Genomic DNA, 15,819 nt, shown 5'->3' on the forward strand with positions numbered 1-15,819 from the left:
CCCGCCGGGCGTGGGAGAGAAGCGCGGGCGCAGGGCCTATTTTTCCTTCAAGAGGTCTAGCGCCTTTTCTGGGTTATTGGTGTACCTGTGCACTCTCTCTCTCTGCCTAACGCGGCCTTGGCCAATCTGGTGCTCTCTATGGACTTTGTGCTACAGCTGTGAAGGGAGCTAGAAGTCCAAAAGGGCCGTTATAGCAGGGGATTATGGGAGTTGTAGTCCAAGCCGTCAGTGCTGGCTGAGGCCGATGGGAGTTGTAGTCCAAAATGGCTGTACTGGCAGGGGATGATGGGAGTTGTAGCATCTAAAGCAATCTAGAGGGCACCAAAGTGAGGAAGGCTGGCTTAACTATCCTGTGGCAATGAGTTAATCAGACACTTCTCTGCAGGGCTGTGGCTGTTTCCTGCTCAGTTGCGCACAAACCTGTGCTGCTTCCGACTGGGAGGTTCTCAACCAGAAAATGTCTCACTGGGCGGACGACTTGGGGTGGGGGTTGGGAGAGACCTCCCAGTAAAGCCCCAAGGTGGGGAATAAGGCCTGCCTCTCGTCCCCTGTTCTTCTTCCTAAGCTGTGTTGTCTAGACAGAAAGCAGCGCTCCCTGTATGCAGACACCATCCTTTCCCAACCTCCAGGCATTGCTAGACCACAAATCTCTGACCATTAGACCACGCTGTCTGTCCAACACTATCCGGAGGGCACCAGGTTAGAAAAGGCTGGTGTCATGTAGCAGGGCCTCATCAAAAGGAAGAAAGACCTGGGCTTGGGAAAAGCAAAATCTGATTATTATTTTTTTGCAGGCTTCTGGAATGCTTACAGTTTATTTCATTTTTGCTAGTCCTGGGGAAGGGAGTCTCTGCTATCCACTGTGAAAATCAAAGAGTGCTTTTGCAACCTTGAGGTCTAGAAACATGCTTGTTCCGCCTTTTTAAAAAAATGCAAGATTGGGGTTCTTAGGAAGATTGAAGCCCCAGTTGTACCTTTGGTGGTTACCTGCAGAATCGCAACAAACACGCAGCTCTGGCAAAAGACATCTCTTGAAGCGTGTAGGGGCACAGGTGGCTGTTTGTTTATTTATCTTATTGCATTCGTCACCCCCCTTTCTTCCTCCGAGGAGCTCAGAGGCGACACATGTGGTCTTCCCTCCCTCCTCCTTTTAATCCCCACAACAACCCTTTAAAGTAGGTTTAGTTCTGAGAGAGGTGACTGGCAGCCAGGGTCACATCCGGTGAGCTTCACGTGGCCAAGCAGAGATTCGAACCCTGGTCTCCCAGGTCTCAGTCCGACACTCTAACTCAGTGCTTCCCGAACTTTTTCAGACTTCGTTCCATAAATTCATCCCCATGCCCCCTACCCTAGAGAAAGCTTGCATGACCCGCTCAGGAACAGAATAAGAGTTTCAAAACAGTAACTCAAAATCCAATTAAAACTATTTAGTTTAATTAATCCAGCAAAACTGGTGGGCTTGGACCAGATTCCAACTTTTCAAAGTCTGATTTACACCTCCAGTGTGCCCCTGCTGCCCCCTTGCTTCTTATTCCTCCCCCCCCCCCGGTTAATCCTTCTGCCTCCCACTAGGGGGGCAGTACTGCCCATTTTGGGAGGACTGCTGTAACCACTACACCTCACTGTGCTCTTGCACCACCCAAGCCAGCTAACCTTTCATGCCGGGGCCTCACAAGCGTGCTGGGATTTTGCCACGTAACCTGCAGATGGACCTTTTCCGGCTCTGGCTCAATCCGTGCTGCTTTCTCGCGCACAAGGTAGGAAGGGAAGGGGACTCAGCTATCTACGCAGAGCGCAGGAGCTCTTCCACCCCAGATGGCGTTCTGATTCCTCTGGAAAATTTGGATTGGGTGGTGGCGCATGTGGGACACTGTGAGCTGGTGTGGAGGAGCGGGAGAGTGCCTGCTCCTCTTTGCAAGGTCTTTCTTATAGGGTTGTGCGCTGTTGCAGCTTGGGGTCGGGTGGTGAGAGCGACTTCGGGGCTGCGGATGCCCTCGGGGCCTGGCTGGGGGCACCGCTGCCGCTTCCTGAGCCTGGACGCCCCTCGGTGCTGTGCCTGGAACGGGTCTGAGCAGAAAGACACGGAAGGGAGTTCTCTCTCTGTCTCCCTTTCTCGTCTCTTATTTCTCCCCCTGTGGGCTGCTTGTCCCCTTCCCAACCAGAGGTGGACAGCAGGGCCCCCGCAGAGCAGCACTGAGCAACTGCTTCTCCCGCCTCTCCACATGCAAATTTACGGAGCCAGGCCACTTTCAAGATTTGGCACTCTGGAGAGGTTTGGGCTGATCCTGCAGACCACAGCACCCAGGAAAGTCAGGACTGCTCGCCCACATTTGCAGGTCTCAGGATAAGTGTTTTTGAACATGCCTCGCCCTAAAAATACGGAACCACCACAACAAAATAATGCTGCATTTTCGCACTTTTTTGAACCTTTTTTCCGCCCAAGGGCTGCAGTCCCTGGTGGGTGAGGCCGATCGAAAGTGTGCGGAGCAAGCAGTGCAAATTTTAGCTTTTTACAGTACAGTGGTACCTTGGTTCTCAATCTTAATCCGTTCCGGAAGTCCCTTCCAAAACCAAAGCACGCTTTCCCATAGAAAGTAATGCAAAACAGATTAATCCGTTCCAGACTTTTAAAAGCAACCCCTAAAACAGCAATTTGACATGAATTTTACTAACGAGACCATTGATCCTTAAAATGAAAGCAGTAACCGATGTACTGCAGTCACACAGTCAATCAATCAGTAGCTGAAGTGGGTTCCACACAATCACAAAAACAAAACAAAAAGAGCCGCAAAAACAAAAATGCAAAATAAATAGCAAAAACAGACCTCAGCGTAACACTCAAAACTGAAGTGTGGTACTCAAAACAGAAGTGTAACACTCAAAACAGAGCACGTTCGACTTCTGAAAAAAGTTTGCAAACCGGAACACTTGCTTCCAGATTTTCATTGTTTGGGTTCCAAGTTGTTTGAGTACCAGGTGTTTGAGAACCAAGGTACCACTGTAGACTGGTTTCTACACTAGCTTCCTGTGTGAAAGCAAGAGGCATGATCTGCATTCAAGGCCAAGCCCCAGCCAGGCAAAAACCACTCAGGGAGCAGCCTGCAGAGATTTCCGAGGGTCAAACTGAGGGCCTCCATTTCCCCCACTCCTGAATTGCTTCGTGGCTGCCTCCCTTACTAGCAGACCTGAGGGTGATCCCTTTTTAAAGGACGTTTTCACGAGTGCCAGAGCCTTGCTGCAGGAGCCTGGTGGTCTGCTCAATGACTCCTAGTTGCTCGTTCTGTTGATGTCCCAGGCTGGTGGGACGACGAGTTTCCTCTTCTCTGAGCCAGGTCTCTCCCCTGCGGGCCAAATGCAATGTCCTGGCCCAAGAGGAGGGCAAGGGGCATTTGCCTGCGAAGGGTTTCTCCTGCCAGAGACCCCCACTTGCCTCTTCCTTGCTCCTCTCCATGGACCACGAGAGCGACCGACCCCCTCCTTCCACGATCTGGACCAGAGGTGCTTTCCTGAGCTGCTTTCACTTTCCCTCCTGTGTCGCTGTCGTCCTGCGTGCCCCCCCCCCGGCTTCAGGCACCCCGGCTGTGCCGCAGCGCTGTTGCAAGGCTGGGGTAGGATGGGATGAGGCAGCAGGGTGCGTTCCGGCCCCCCTCATCCGCTCTCTCTATATGCGTCCATATAGAAGGAAGGCCCCACCTTGGAACAGGTACCAGAGCACAGCGCCTTTCCTCCCAACCCGCCCTGTCCATCTCCTTTTCTCCCTCCCCCCCAACCCCTTTCCGTCTGTCGGACTGTCCTTGCTGTCGAGATCCGGGTTCGAGTTCCCCACGCCTGCTCGTGGCACCAGCCCCCGACAACAGCACTTCTGGCCACGCTCACCCTACCCTTCCTATCTCCCCCTCCCCCCCGTATGAGGAATGACTCCCAGGCGCACGTGTGCAATGGACCCCCCCCCCTCTTTCCACCCTCGTTTGTATTGCACGCCAGAGAGACACCCCCCAAAAGCATGTATGTAAGTTTGACACACACACACAAAGGAATGTGAAATGGATTTATGTATTTCTTCTGTTTTTTCCCCTTCTGTCTCTCTTCTTTTTCTCTCCCTCCCTCCCTGCCCCCTTTCCAAATCTGTCCGGGCTGTGATCACTGGCTTCTCCCTCCCCTTTCCTGGCACCCCACCACCCTGCCCCACCACCCAGGACGCACGCGGAGTGCCCCCAGTTACTGGATGTGGAGGACATGGTCCGGATGAGGGAGCCCGATTGGAAGTGCGTTTACACGTACATCCAGGAGTTCTACCGGTGCCTGGTTCAGAAGGGGCTGGTTAAAACCAAAAAGTCCTAACCTTCCAACCCGCGGAGCAATGGTGAGAATCTCCTCCTCCTTCTTGAATTATTTTGGGGGGGGGGCTCGGAGGGGTGGGGGTGGGGAGATACGTGTCTCTGCATGTCTGCATTGTGGTTGCAGAACGTTTCCACGCTGGGAGGCAGGGAAATTCGGAGGGTGGGAGAGGCAGATAGTAGTTCCTTGGTAGTTTCTTCAGAAATTACTTTGCTTGGGGACCTTCAGTACGTGAGCCATTCATGTATGTATGTATGTATGTATGTATGAATGAATGAATGAATGAATTTATATATTGCCCTATACCCGGGGGTCTCAGGGTGGTTCACAGAATAAAATCAAGATACAAAACCACAATACAGTCATACCTTGGGTTACAGCCACTTCAGTTTGTGTTTTTTCGGGTTACACACCCACCAAAACCTAGAAGTACCAGAACGGGTTACTTCTGGGTTTTGGCAGTCGCGCATGCGCAGAAGCACTAAATTGCACTTTGCGCATGCACAGAATCGCAACCCGCGTGTGCGCAGATGTGACGCTGCGGGTTGCGAATGCAGCGGGTTGTGAATGTGCATCCTGCACGGGTCACGTTCGCAACCTAAGCGACCACTTGTATACATAATGAAAATAAAAACAACAACCCAATAGCCCCTCAACACCAATAGCCCCTTTGAAGGTGACTCGGAAACCACAACGAATCCATAACGTGGCAGCGAGACTGGTGATTGGAAGTGGCCGCTCAGGCTGTATAACACCAGTCCTAAAGACATTGGCTCCCAGTACGTTTCTGAACCAAATTCAAAGTGTTGGTGCTAACCTTTAAAGCGCTAAATATACCTCAAGGAGCGTCTCCACCCCCACTGTTCAGCCCAGACACTGAGGTCCAGCACCGAGGGCCTTCTGGCGGTTCCCTCCCTGCGAGAAGCGAGGTTACAGGGAAACAGGCAGAAGACCTTCTCGGTAGTGACGCCCGCCCTGTGGAACGGCCTCCCATCAGATGTCAAGGAGATAAACAGCTATGCAACCTTTAAAGGGCATTTGAAGGCAGCCTTGAAGGGAAGTTTTTAGCTGTATTTTTGTGTTTTATATATGTCAGAAGCCGCCCAGAGTGGCTGGGGCAGTTAGATGAGCGGAGTGCAAATAATAAAAGGGGGGGAATGAGGATTGGTTCTGTTGAGATATCACATTAAAAACCCCATTTGAAGACAGTTGCACTGGCGGCTGTTTTGTTTCTGGGCCCAATTCAAGGCGCCCACATTCGTGTTCGAGGCCTTGAATGACACAGGCCTCAAATACCCAAAAGGCTACCTCCTCGGGTGCTGGAATCGGCAAGCAGGGCACCTCTTGATAGTTCCTCAGCCCTCGGTGTTGGTGGTGACAGCCCAGCAGAGGGCCTTCTCTGTGGTGGCCCCAAAGTTGTGGAATTCCCTCCCCACCGCAATGCGTCTGGCACCTTCCCTGTGAATGCGGAAGACTTCCCTCTTGACCCTTAAGATGTCTGTTTTTGAGACGCACCCTGGGACCTGTGTAACCTGGCTGTTTTTAATTCTGGGAGACCTGCTGGCGAAGGACGGGTTATTATCAAGACATTTATCTAAGAACAAAATATCCAGCCTGCTCTTCGTAGTGGGTCGGTTGGTGCTGAGAGGATCTGCCATTGTATGATGGTGCTAAACTAGATATATTTCATCTTGCCACCCTGGCACAGTTTATTATTGATGGACTGATTGCATTTAGGCACTACCTTTCCTGCCCCCTCACAAGGCGTTGAAGGCGCCATGTTTATCTTTCCTTTCCACATCTCATAGAATCATAGAATTGTGGGGTTGGAAGGGAACCAACCCCTTGCAATGCAGGAATCTCAGCTAAAACCCGACCTCCGCTTCAGAACCTCCAAGGAAGGAGAATCCACAACATTATTCCACCTTTTTCTCCAGGGAGCTCAAGGGGGCAGACACCCACCTTGTTTAACCCCCACAACACCCCTGCGAGGGAGGTCAGGCCAAGAGGCAACGACTGGCCTAGTGTCACACCCGGCGAACTTTGTGGGGGGGTTTGAACCTTGGTCTCCCGGATTCCAGCCTAATGCTCTAACCACTACACCGGCTCCCGATATTCCTTGTTCCCAGTGTTACTAGCTCTTCCATGTTGTGTTTTTAGATTGTTTTAACCCACAATGGGAGCTCACGGTCAAGGCTGGGGAAGAAATCAAATACCAATCGTAAAAATAAATTTTTAAGCTCCCACTTTTGCGGGAGGGGCAGATAATTTTTGACAGCTGCCAGGTAACGGTGGCAACAGTGCCTGCCTTTCCCAGAATCCTTTGCTTCCGCAGGCCGGGCTGCACAGAAAGAGAGACGGACAGGTGATGGAGATGATTTCGTCTTGTTTTCTCCTTTTTTTGGAGGGGGTGGGGTGGGGTGGGTTTTTATTTTTATTTATTTTGCCCCGGCCATATATGTCTCGGAGGAGCTAGAGAGCCTTGGAAAAAGTGACTCAGGCACTCCTTGTTAATATCTTTGCCTCCCTAGAGCCTCATTCTCCCGGGACACTGGGTACAACAGCCCATCACACAGGCTAAACAAAGGCTTTATAAGGGCACACTGGCTCGCTCAGGAGATTTTCCATCGCCGAGGCTGCCTGAGAGGAGGGAGCCCATTAAACCTCGCGGTTACCTCCCTGTGCACCCGCACCCCCACCCCCTCTGCACACGCTTGACCCCGAGGCTGAGGACTGGGGAGGCCGGGTGGGAAACCAGCAAAGCTGATGCAAAGACCAGTAGCCGAAATGGGTCCTGGGTCTGGGCTCTGAAGGTGGGCATTAAGAGCATAAGTGGAAACGTGCCGGATCAGGCCCAGGGCCCAATTAATCCAGCATCCTGTCCTCACACTGGCCAAACCAGCTTCTTCACAGGCGCGAACTTTTCTTGGCGCATCAATATAGGGCTCCCCAGCACTAAAAGAAAGATCTTTTGCAAAAAGTTATAAAACCAGGCGGCTGCTCACACTTTCAAAACGAGACGCTAGCAACCCTCTCAAGTGTTGTTCTGGCTGGACTCCTGAAGGGACAACTTTTCTCTTTTCAGGATCAAAGGTTTCCTTGCCGTTTGCAATAACCGATGGCTCATTTGACATCCCCAGGTTATCTCTGGAGTGGGGGCTCTGCATTCTCCCCACCCGTGCAAAGGCTGTTCTTGCATAAATGAATAACGGTGGGAAAACCTGGGTAGTTACTTCCTAGGATTTGCACCCAAGGGGCGGGGATAAGTGCTGGTAGTTGTTGTTGCCAACCTGCAATGTGGGGTTAGTTTATGGGTCTGGGGGCGGATGGAAGAATCAGTCTAAACCGCTGAGCCTCTTGGGCTTCCCGATCAGAAGGTTGGTGGTTTGAATCCCCACAATGGGGTGAGCTTCCGTTGCTCTGTCCCAGCTCCTGCCAACCTAGCAGTTCAAAAGCACGCCAGTGCAAGTAGATAAATAGGTACCACTGCGGCGGGAAGGTAAACGGTGTTTCCGTGTGCTCTGGTTTCCGTCACAGTGTTCCGTTGCACCAGAAGTGGTTTGGTCATGCTCAGCTGTGGAGGAAGCCGCTTGGGCACCTGGATCGGTGGGGCGAGGGCAGGGCCTCTGGAGTCTGCCTGCCTCCTCCCACTCAGCCGCCCTACAGCTGGGGGGGGCGGGGAGGCAGAGTGTGGACCATTTGGGCAGCGTGGATCCTGCGGGTGCCCAAGCCATCACATCTCTCCCAAGAGAGACACGTGGTTTGGGCGCGCTGCAGGCCCTCAGGTGAGTGGTGCCCAGCATTTTGTCACCCGCCCTCAGTGTTGACACCCGGAGCAGGCCGCACCTACCGCACCCCCCAGTGTGGTGTAGTGGTTAAGAGCGGTGGACTCGTAATCTGGTGAACCGGGTTCGCTTCCCTCCTCCTCCACATGCAGCTGCTGGGTGACCTTGGACCAGTCACACTTCTCTGAAGTCTCTCAGCCCCACTCACCTCACAGAGTGTTTGTTATGGGGGAGGAAGGGAAAGGAGCCACTTTGAGACTCATTCAGGTAGTGATAAAGTGGGATATCAAATCCAAACTCCTCTTCTTCCTCCGCCCCTGGTCATGCTGGCCACATGGCCCGGAAAGCTATCTGTGGACCAACGCCGGCTCCCTCGGCCTGAAAGCAAGATGAGCGCCTCAACCCCATAGTCGCCCTTGACTGGACTTAACTGTCCAGGGGACCTTGACCTTGACCACTTACTCTCCCCCTTTCTCTCCCTCCCCCTTTTGCAGGGTGCTTGTGGACTGCGTGCCCTTGGTGGACGTGGAAGACATGATGATCATGGGGAAACGTCCCGACGCCAAGTGTGTCTTCACCTACGTGCAGTCCCTCTACAACCACCTGCGGCGCCACGAGCTCCAGATGAGGCAGCAGCGCTTCTAGCCTTCCTCTCCCGCCCCCCTCACCCCCACCCTTCCCTCCGAAACTTCCAGCCTAGCCTGTCCCCCACCAACCCACCCACCCCGGGTGCAGCAGCAGGGGAAAGGAGGATGTCTTCGCTTGCTCCTCTGGTCCCGATCCGTGTTCCTGCAGCCCCCCTCCCTCCCTGCTTTCAGAGAACTCTTACTATGGGCAGGAGCCACCAGCAGCAAAAAGGCAAGAGGAACCAGCACCCCCCCCCCCACACACCCCGCTACAGCAGGCTGGGCAGTTGGCAATCCAGGCCGGTTTGGAGGGGACCGGCCGAGCTTAGACCGCTCTACGGAGAGAACCGGGACTGCCCTTCTCATCCGCACGTGCTTTTTATATTATTGTTGTCGTTGTCGTTATTTACTGTAAGTTATTCCCGTTTCCTCCTTTTTCGAAACTCCCTTTTTTTTGCATCGTGCACGGCCGAGCAGCATAATGGGCAGCGACCTGTGCAGGTAGGATTGACTGACCGCGCATCTTGTCTGTACCTTTGAACGGCTAAATGCTGGAGTGTGCTAAAAGGGGGGGGACCGTTGTCGTCTGTGTGTGCAGACCTTAACTCGTCCCTGCTTCCCACCTCCCCCAAATCCTTGAACTGCAATGATCGTTGCAAGTGCAGAGCCTGCTCAGCAGGTTATAGGTGCCCCCCCCCTCACCAGGCGTTAGGAACATTAGCTACCTTCTGTCGAGCCAAACTGCTGGTCCTTTCTATCTTAATATTGGCAACCATGACTTGCGAGTGGCTTTCTAGGCTTTCAGGAGACATTTGCAACCCTAGCTGGAGATGCTGCCGGGGCTTGAACCTGGGACCTTCTGCATGCCAAGCAGATGTTCTGCCATAAAGCTAAATGCAGCCTTTTACTATACTGCTTCTGTTGATCGATCTAGCTCAGTATTGCCTACACTGACTGGCAGTGGCTTTCTAGGATTTTTAATAGGGAGACTCCCCCAGCCCCAGCTGGAGATGCTGCCGGGACTTAAACCTGAGACCTTCTGCATGCCAAGCAGATGTCCTGCCATAAAGCTGAATGCAGCCTTTTACTATACTGCTTCTCTTGGTCCATCTAGCTCAGTATTGTCTACACTGACTGCCTTGGCTGGGGGTTGAACCTGGGACATTCTGCATGCAAAGCAAATTCTCTACCGCTGAGCTATGGCAGAGGGCCTCTTCCTTCAACACCTTTGAGGCAGAGGTCTTGCATTTTCCTCGTGCCCCCCTCCCCACACTTCCAGAAGAGGAACCTGATTATAAATGTAGTGCACAGGCCCTACTGGGCTGGGACTGCGCCTCTTCTGGATTGAACCCTGCTGGCACCAGTGGGTAGGAGAAGCCAGGCTTTCAGATGGCAAATAGCTTCCTTCCTGGCGGGTGAAAGCTGGACGAGGGATAGGAGGAGACCTCAGAGCCACCCCTGAACCCCTGAACGCCTCCTGAAATCAACTCGTTTAGAAAAGTGCAGTTTTTGAAGTTATGGGGTAACTGGAGAGAGATGTCGATTTCTTTGCTGCTTGGGGTAGAGAGGACAGTTTTTTTTTTTTTTAGAGAAATAAACTGTGTTCCCTGTCTGGATGGTGGTGGTGAAGGGCACACTCTGCATCAGCTCAGAGGCTCCCTTGCAAGCACAGGGCATGCCAGTTCCCATCTCTTGGCCACCAGTTTGCTGAAATCAAGTATTGCCCATCCATGTGCCCTATGTGTGTATTGACCCATTGCTCTGCCAGCCCAGGAGCGATTGTGGTCAACTCTGGGTGCTTAGACATGGCAGGAGAGGGGGGAAACCATGTGGGTTTCACTGGTGTGGCCTCTCTGTATGGAACAGCTCTCCTGCCTATGCACCATCGAGCAATGTCCACGCTGTTCCTGGGAGTTCCCAGCGCATCAGCCTTCAGCCCTTTGCACAAGTCTCCTTCCCTTTTGAGGGCCTGATTAATACGGGAAGGTTGGGGCCGATGAGCCAGCTGAGAACGACTGGAGCCTGGAGCGAGGGACGGACAGCAGGATGTGCTCCTCGGACACCGCTCTCAGCACTCAGCCACGCGCCCGATTGTAACGGTTCTTGCACTAGCACAAGGATGTTTATGTAGGCACCAGCAAGACAATAAAAGTTTGGATAGACTGTTTTGACTGCCGTTTCTGCTTCGTACTGTCCTCCAACCTCCAGGGCTCGGTCCTTTTAAGGTTAGCGTACACCTAGCGCAACTTCGCGCCTTCCAGCTGTTTGAGAATGCCAGCGGCAGGCTGGTGTGCAGCAGGATCTGGGTACCTCTTGAGCCCCTGAGATGTTGCTGGATTCCCGGCTTCCGTCAGCCTTGGCCCAGTGGTCAGGGATTAGGGGAGTTTGTATTCCTGTCATTGCATTTACACCCCACCTTTTCCTCCAAGGAGCTCACACAAACCATTTTATCCTCACAACAACCCTGTGAGGCGGGTTAGTAGCAGTGGCGTAGCATGGGTTGCCAACACCCGGGGCATGGAAACCATTGTGCCCCCTAAGGCAAGGACTGTGCTTCCTAACCGGCACCTCCATGCAGCGCAGAACTGCAGAACAGCAGCTGGGCATGGGTGGGTGCACACCTCGAGCCTGGGCACTGCCACCACCTTGAGTCTTGCCCTCCACCTGACTCCCCCACTGGCAGGGGACAGCGCACGGCTGAGGGATGCAAGGACACATCTTCTCCCAGCAACTCAACATGCCGCTCAGGTGAGGCAGGACAGAGTCTCTAGACAGTGGGTCTCCAGATGATGTTGGACTACAACTCCCATCATCCCTGAGCTCTGGCCTTGCTAGCTAGAGGTGATGGGAGTTGTAGTTCAACAACATCTGGGGACCTACAAGTTGAGAAAGGCTGTAACTTCCAACTTCTTCCTTCAGCTCCCCGAGCTCTTCAAGGAAGATAAAGGTCACCGCATCACAGTGAGTTTCTGAGGGTGGGATGGGGCGAGGGCCCAGGGGAACACCTTGGCCAGTTCAGCCTGGGACTTTTAATTATCCAGCAACAGAGACACAGATACCAACACAGTGGATGTAAAAGACTTTACTGTTTCTAGGCATGACTGCAAGAGGGTGGTTGTTATTTTTTGCAGGGTGGGTGACTGAGCTCGTGTTCCTTAGCGCGCTGTGCTCCGAAGCCTGATGGGACACTGACTATCCACCCTGGGCACCAAGAGCTTTCAGCCGAGGGTATCATCCTGTCTCATGCAGACGGGGCACAGCTGCAGAAAAAACACGAAGGCTTTCTTATGGCCTGGAGCAAGGAACAGCAGCTAGGGAGTGTGGTCTGAACTGAAAGCAGGAGGGAAGAACCTGTGGCCCCCTCTGGATGTTGCTGGTCTCCAGCTCCCCTCAGTCAGCAAAACTAAAACTTTTTTTTGGGGGGGGGGAGAGGGGCGAGGAATCCAGCAGCACCTGGAAGGCCACAGGTTCCAGGTCTCTGAGCTATACAAAGAGGCACGGAGCCAAACTTTCCGACTGGGCTACGCATGATCGAATGAATCTAGACAAAAATGGTGCGCAGACCAAGGTGGGACTCAAGGTGATCTGGTCCAGGAGGTCTGGCTCTGTTTCCCCAGGCAGTGGGGAGAGCACACTTTCCCCCCGAATCAACACCCCAGATCACAGCTTCTTCCACACCACTTTTTACTCACGTTCCACAGACAGGGCAGTGTGTGCCTTTACTCTAGAACAAACTAAAGAATGAAATCCAAATTTCTGCAATGAGGGGACGTTGCATTTGGTTGCATATCCTGCAAATATGGCATATTCGTTTTTTGCATATATCTATCTTGCTGTTTTTGCTGGTGGGGGGGTTGAGGAGCAGACCTCCACACTCAAGACCGCTGCAAATCTTCATAGAATTGTAGATTTGAAAGGGACCTAAAGAGTCATTTAGTGCAGCCCTCTTCTGGCCTCTCAGGAGATCAGCAGGCGCTGCCCAGACGCTTTCACGTACACCTTTCCAACCATGAGGTCTAGAAACTTGTGTTTTCTTTTTTAAAAAAGGATTGATTCTACAGCCCAGGCCACATTCCTTGGCTCTCCTCTGGCAGGTGTGAACACACAACCCTGCGTATACTAACAACATATCCTACCATGCACATCCACCGGTACAGCTATGCTTGCGGATGTATTAAAACATGAGCCACGCTCTCAACCCTTGCACACACTCGCACACAAGACACCCCTGAGGTTTTTAAGAGCACAACAGATCTAGAGGTCTCCACCCGCAGCCCCTTTGATCTCCGCCACACGCTCTCCCTTGGCGCCTTCTGAACCAGGGGGCGGCCGGGCAGGAGCAAGCTGGAACTCTTTGGGGACAGGCGAGTCGGGTTTCTCCTTCCGGTAGAAGCCCAGCTTCTGCACCAGCTCATTAATTTCTTTGCGGGACATATCGCTCAGTGGAATTCTCTGCAAAATAAAAGCATAAAGCGCTGCCTTAGGCCAAGTCAAAGTATTGGTCCACCTAGCTCAGTGCTGCTTACACAGGCTGGCAGATGCTCTACCCTTGAGCTACACTGATGGGCAGCAGCACTCCAGGGCTTCAGACCAAAGACCTTCCCTGCCCTACCTGGAGATGCTAGTGAGAATTGAAACGGGGACCTTCTGCAAGCAAAGCAGATGTCCTAGCATAGAGCCACAGTCCTCCTTCCCCTGGTCAACCAGAGACTTACAGGTGGCAGCAACATGCTGAGACCCAGCTGGATTGGTGCCAGCATATCCAAATGCAGATGGCATTGGACCCAGGGGACAGCCCCCCCCCCCATCAAGTAAGTAAATAAAAATGCTTAACTTAAAAGTAGAAATTGCCTATGCTTACTGAGTGAACACAGAAAAACTGCATTGGAAAAAAAGAAATGAGAGAAGGAATAGCTGAAAAGGTTTTCAGCAAACCCAAGAAAACTTGTTTTAGTTTAGATTTTAAAAAATAAGATTAAAAAGGCAGGCTCTTCGTAATTTTGCAAAATAGACTCGTTAACTGCATGAAAGCTACTCCCGGATGTTAGTTTTTTTATTTAACTTCCTGGTTTTCAAATGGCTGGAGATTTTGACAGATTTTTCTGAACGCTTGAGGTCAAAGGAAAGTAACTTAAAACAACTCTTGCTGAGACGTTTCATTCGGAATCTGCTAAGACAGAGGATGATGACAGGTGTGTGCCCTGCCCCACCCCTGCCATAAATTCTGGCTGCACCCATATTTGACAGACCTTTGCTCCTTTGCTGTGTGAGCAGCACATTAATTAGCCTGTTAAGCATCACAGAGCATGATTTACATCTTACCTGCCCATGGCTGAAATCTGGCAGATGGATTCCTGAAGAGAAGCCCCCAAAGGCCTGCTGCTCCCAGTCCCTCTATTTTTGAATATTCCTGGAGCTTTTAAAGTGCTATGCAACTTAATCTTGCTAGTCCAGCGGAGGAGGAATTAAAAGTCCCACTGGCTGGCTTGCTGGACAACAATAACCAATCTGGCTGCGATTTACCAACCTGCTGCCCATATACTTTCAAGCATCCCTTCAATGCCATTGAAACCTCCTTGAAAAATAAGATTTCAAAAGAAACCCCCATGATTCTTGGGGGGTTGGATTCTTGCCGCTGCGCTGCAACATTTTGTTGCGGGCCCTACATGTTCGATTCAGAAACACAAGCAAAACTATTCCTGCAATTGCATATTCTGTGAAGAGCATCACCTCTCCCAGTTCTGCCTGGGTCACACCAGTGTGGGGAGATCAAAACTCCCTCTCACCTCCAGCTCTCTGTAGTGTGAGTTCAACAGGATGAGTTCGGGGTCTGCTCCAGCGAGGTGCTTCATGTCAAGGTTGTGGCTGGAAAAAGCAGTTAAGGAGGTATGGTATGGGCAAAGGAAGCTGCCTAGCAGAGCCAGAACACTGGCTCATCTAGCTCAATACTGTCTGCACTGACTGGCAGCATCTCTCCAGGGGTTTCAGGCAAGGGTGAGCGAGGACACCCAATTCTGTTGTGTTGGCCAGCAGGTCTAGCAAATCAGCTCCTTGGTTAGACTGCTAACCTAGTGCCCTCCAGAGGCAGGGCCGTCTTACCCATAGGCGCTAAGGGTGCGGGGCCCCTTGGTGCTGGGCTCTCAGGGGTGCCAGGCCGAGAGTCCGGGGCCCGAGAGTTGAGTCCAGGGAATAATAATAATAATAATTTATTATTTATACCCCACCCATCTGGCCGAGTTTCCCCAGCCACTCTGGGCAGATCCCAGTCAAATGTTAAAAACAGTACAGCATTAAATATTAAAAACTTCCCTAAACAGGGCTGCCTTCAGATGTCTTTTAAAGATAGGATAGCTGCTTATTTCCTTCACATCTGGAGGGAGGGTGTTCCACAGGGTGGGCGCCACTACTGAGAAGGCCCTCTGTCTGGTTCCCTGTAACCTCACATCTCGCAATGAGGGAACTGCCAGAAGGCCCTCAGCGCTGGATCTCAGTGTCCAGGCTGAACAATGGGGTGGAGATGCTCCTTCAGGTATACAGGACGGAGGTCGTTTAGGGCTTTAAAGGTCAGCACAACACTGAATTGTGCTCGGAAACGTACTGGGAGCCAATGCATATCTCTCAAGACTGGTGTTATGTCCCTGGCCAGTCCCAGTCACCAGTCTAGCTGCCGCATTCTGGATTAATTGCAGTTTCCAGGTCACCTTCAATGGTAGCCCCATGTAGAGTGCATTGCAGTAGTCTAAGAGGTACATAACTAGAGCATGCACCATTCTGGCGAGACAGTCTGAGGAGTGGTAGGGTCTTAGCCTGCGTACCAGGTGGAGTTGGTAGACAGCCACCCTGGACACAGAATTGACCTGTGCCTCCATGGACAGCTGTGAGTCCCAAATGACTCCCAGGCTGCGCACCTGGTCCTTCAGGGGCACAGTTACCCCATTCAGGACCAGGGAATCCCCCACACCCACCCGCCCCCTGTCCCCCAAAAACAGTACTTCTGTCTCGTCAGGATTCAACCTCAATCTGTTAGCCGCCATCCATCCTCCAACAGCCTCCAGGCGGTGTGCTCTTCT

General features: G+C 52.3%; 2 protein-coding genes across 13 annotated transcripts in view; one reads left to right on the forward strand and one right to left on the reverse strand.

Annotated features, from left to right (window-relative positions):
- SMTN (smoothelin) overlaps window positions 1-10,916 on the forward strand; it is a 79,502-nt gene extending 68,586 nt beyond the window's left edge. For 6 of the 11 annotated variants that reach the window (XM_083717065.1, XM_083717066.1, XM_083717058.1 and 3 more), the window contains one exon: window positions 8,618-10,916. In XM_083717065.1, coding sequence (XP_083573191.1) covers window positions 8,618-8,768 — 151 coding nt within the window. In that variant the 3' untranslated portion in view covers window positions 8,769-10,916. Of the gene's footprint in view, window positions 1-4,196; window positions 4,364-8,617 lie in introns of all 11 variants that reach the window. The other 5 variants (XM_083717062.1, XM_083717064.1, XM_083717067.1 and 2 more) reach the window with 1 other exon arrangement.
- Window positions 10,917-11,815: 899 nt separating this feature from the next.
- Window positions 11,816-15,819, reverse strand: part of SELENOM (selenoprotein M) — a 33,441-nt gene continuing 29,437 nt past the window's right edge. For both annotated transcript variants that reach the window (XM_083717792.1, XM_083717791.1), the window contains exons 4-5: window positions 14,536-14,614; window positions 11,816-13,201 (exon numbers count right to left, since the gene is read on the reverse strand). In XM_083717792.1, coding sequence (XP_083573918.1) covers window positions 13,004-13,201; window positions 14,536-14,614 — 277 coding nt within the window. In that variant the 3' untranslated portion in view covers window positions 11,816-13,003. The remainder of the gene's footprint in view (window positions 13,202-14,535; window positions 14,615-15,819) is intronic.

This window comes from Podarcis gaigeae (genome assembly GCF_964106915.1).
Source record: "Podarcis gaigeae genome assembly, chromosome: 16".
Lineage (NCBI taxonomy): Eukaryota > Metazoa > Chordata > Lepidosauria > Squamata > Lacertidae > Podarcis > Podarcis gaigeae.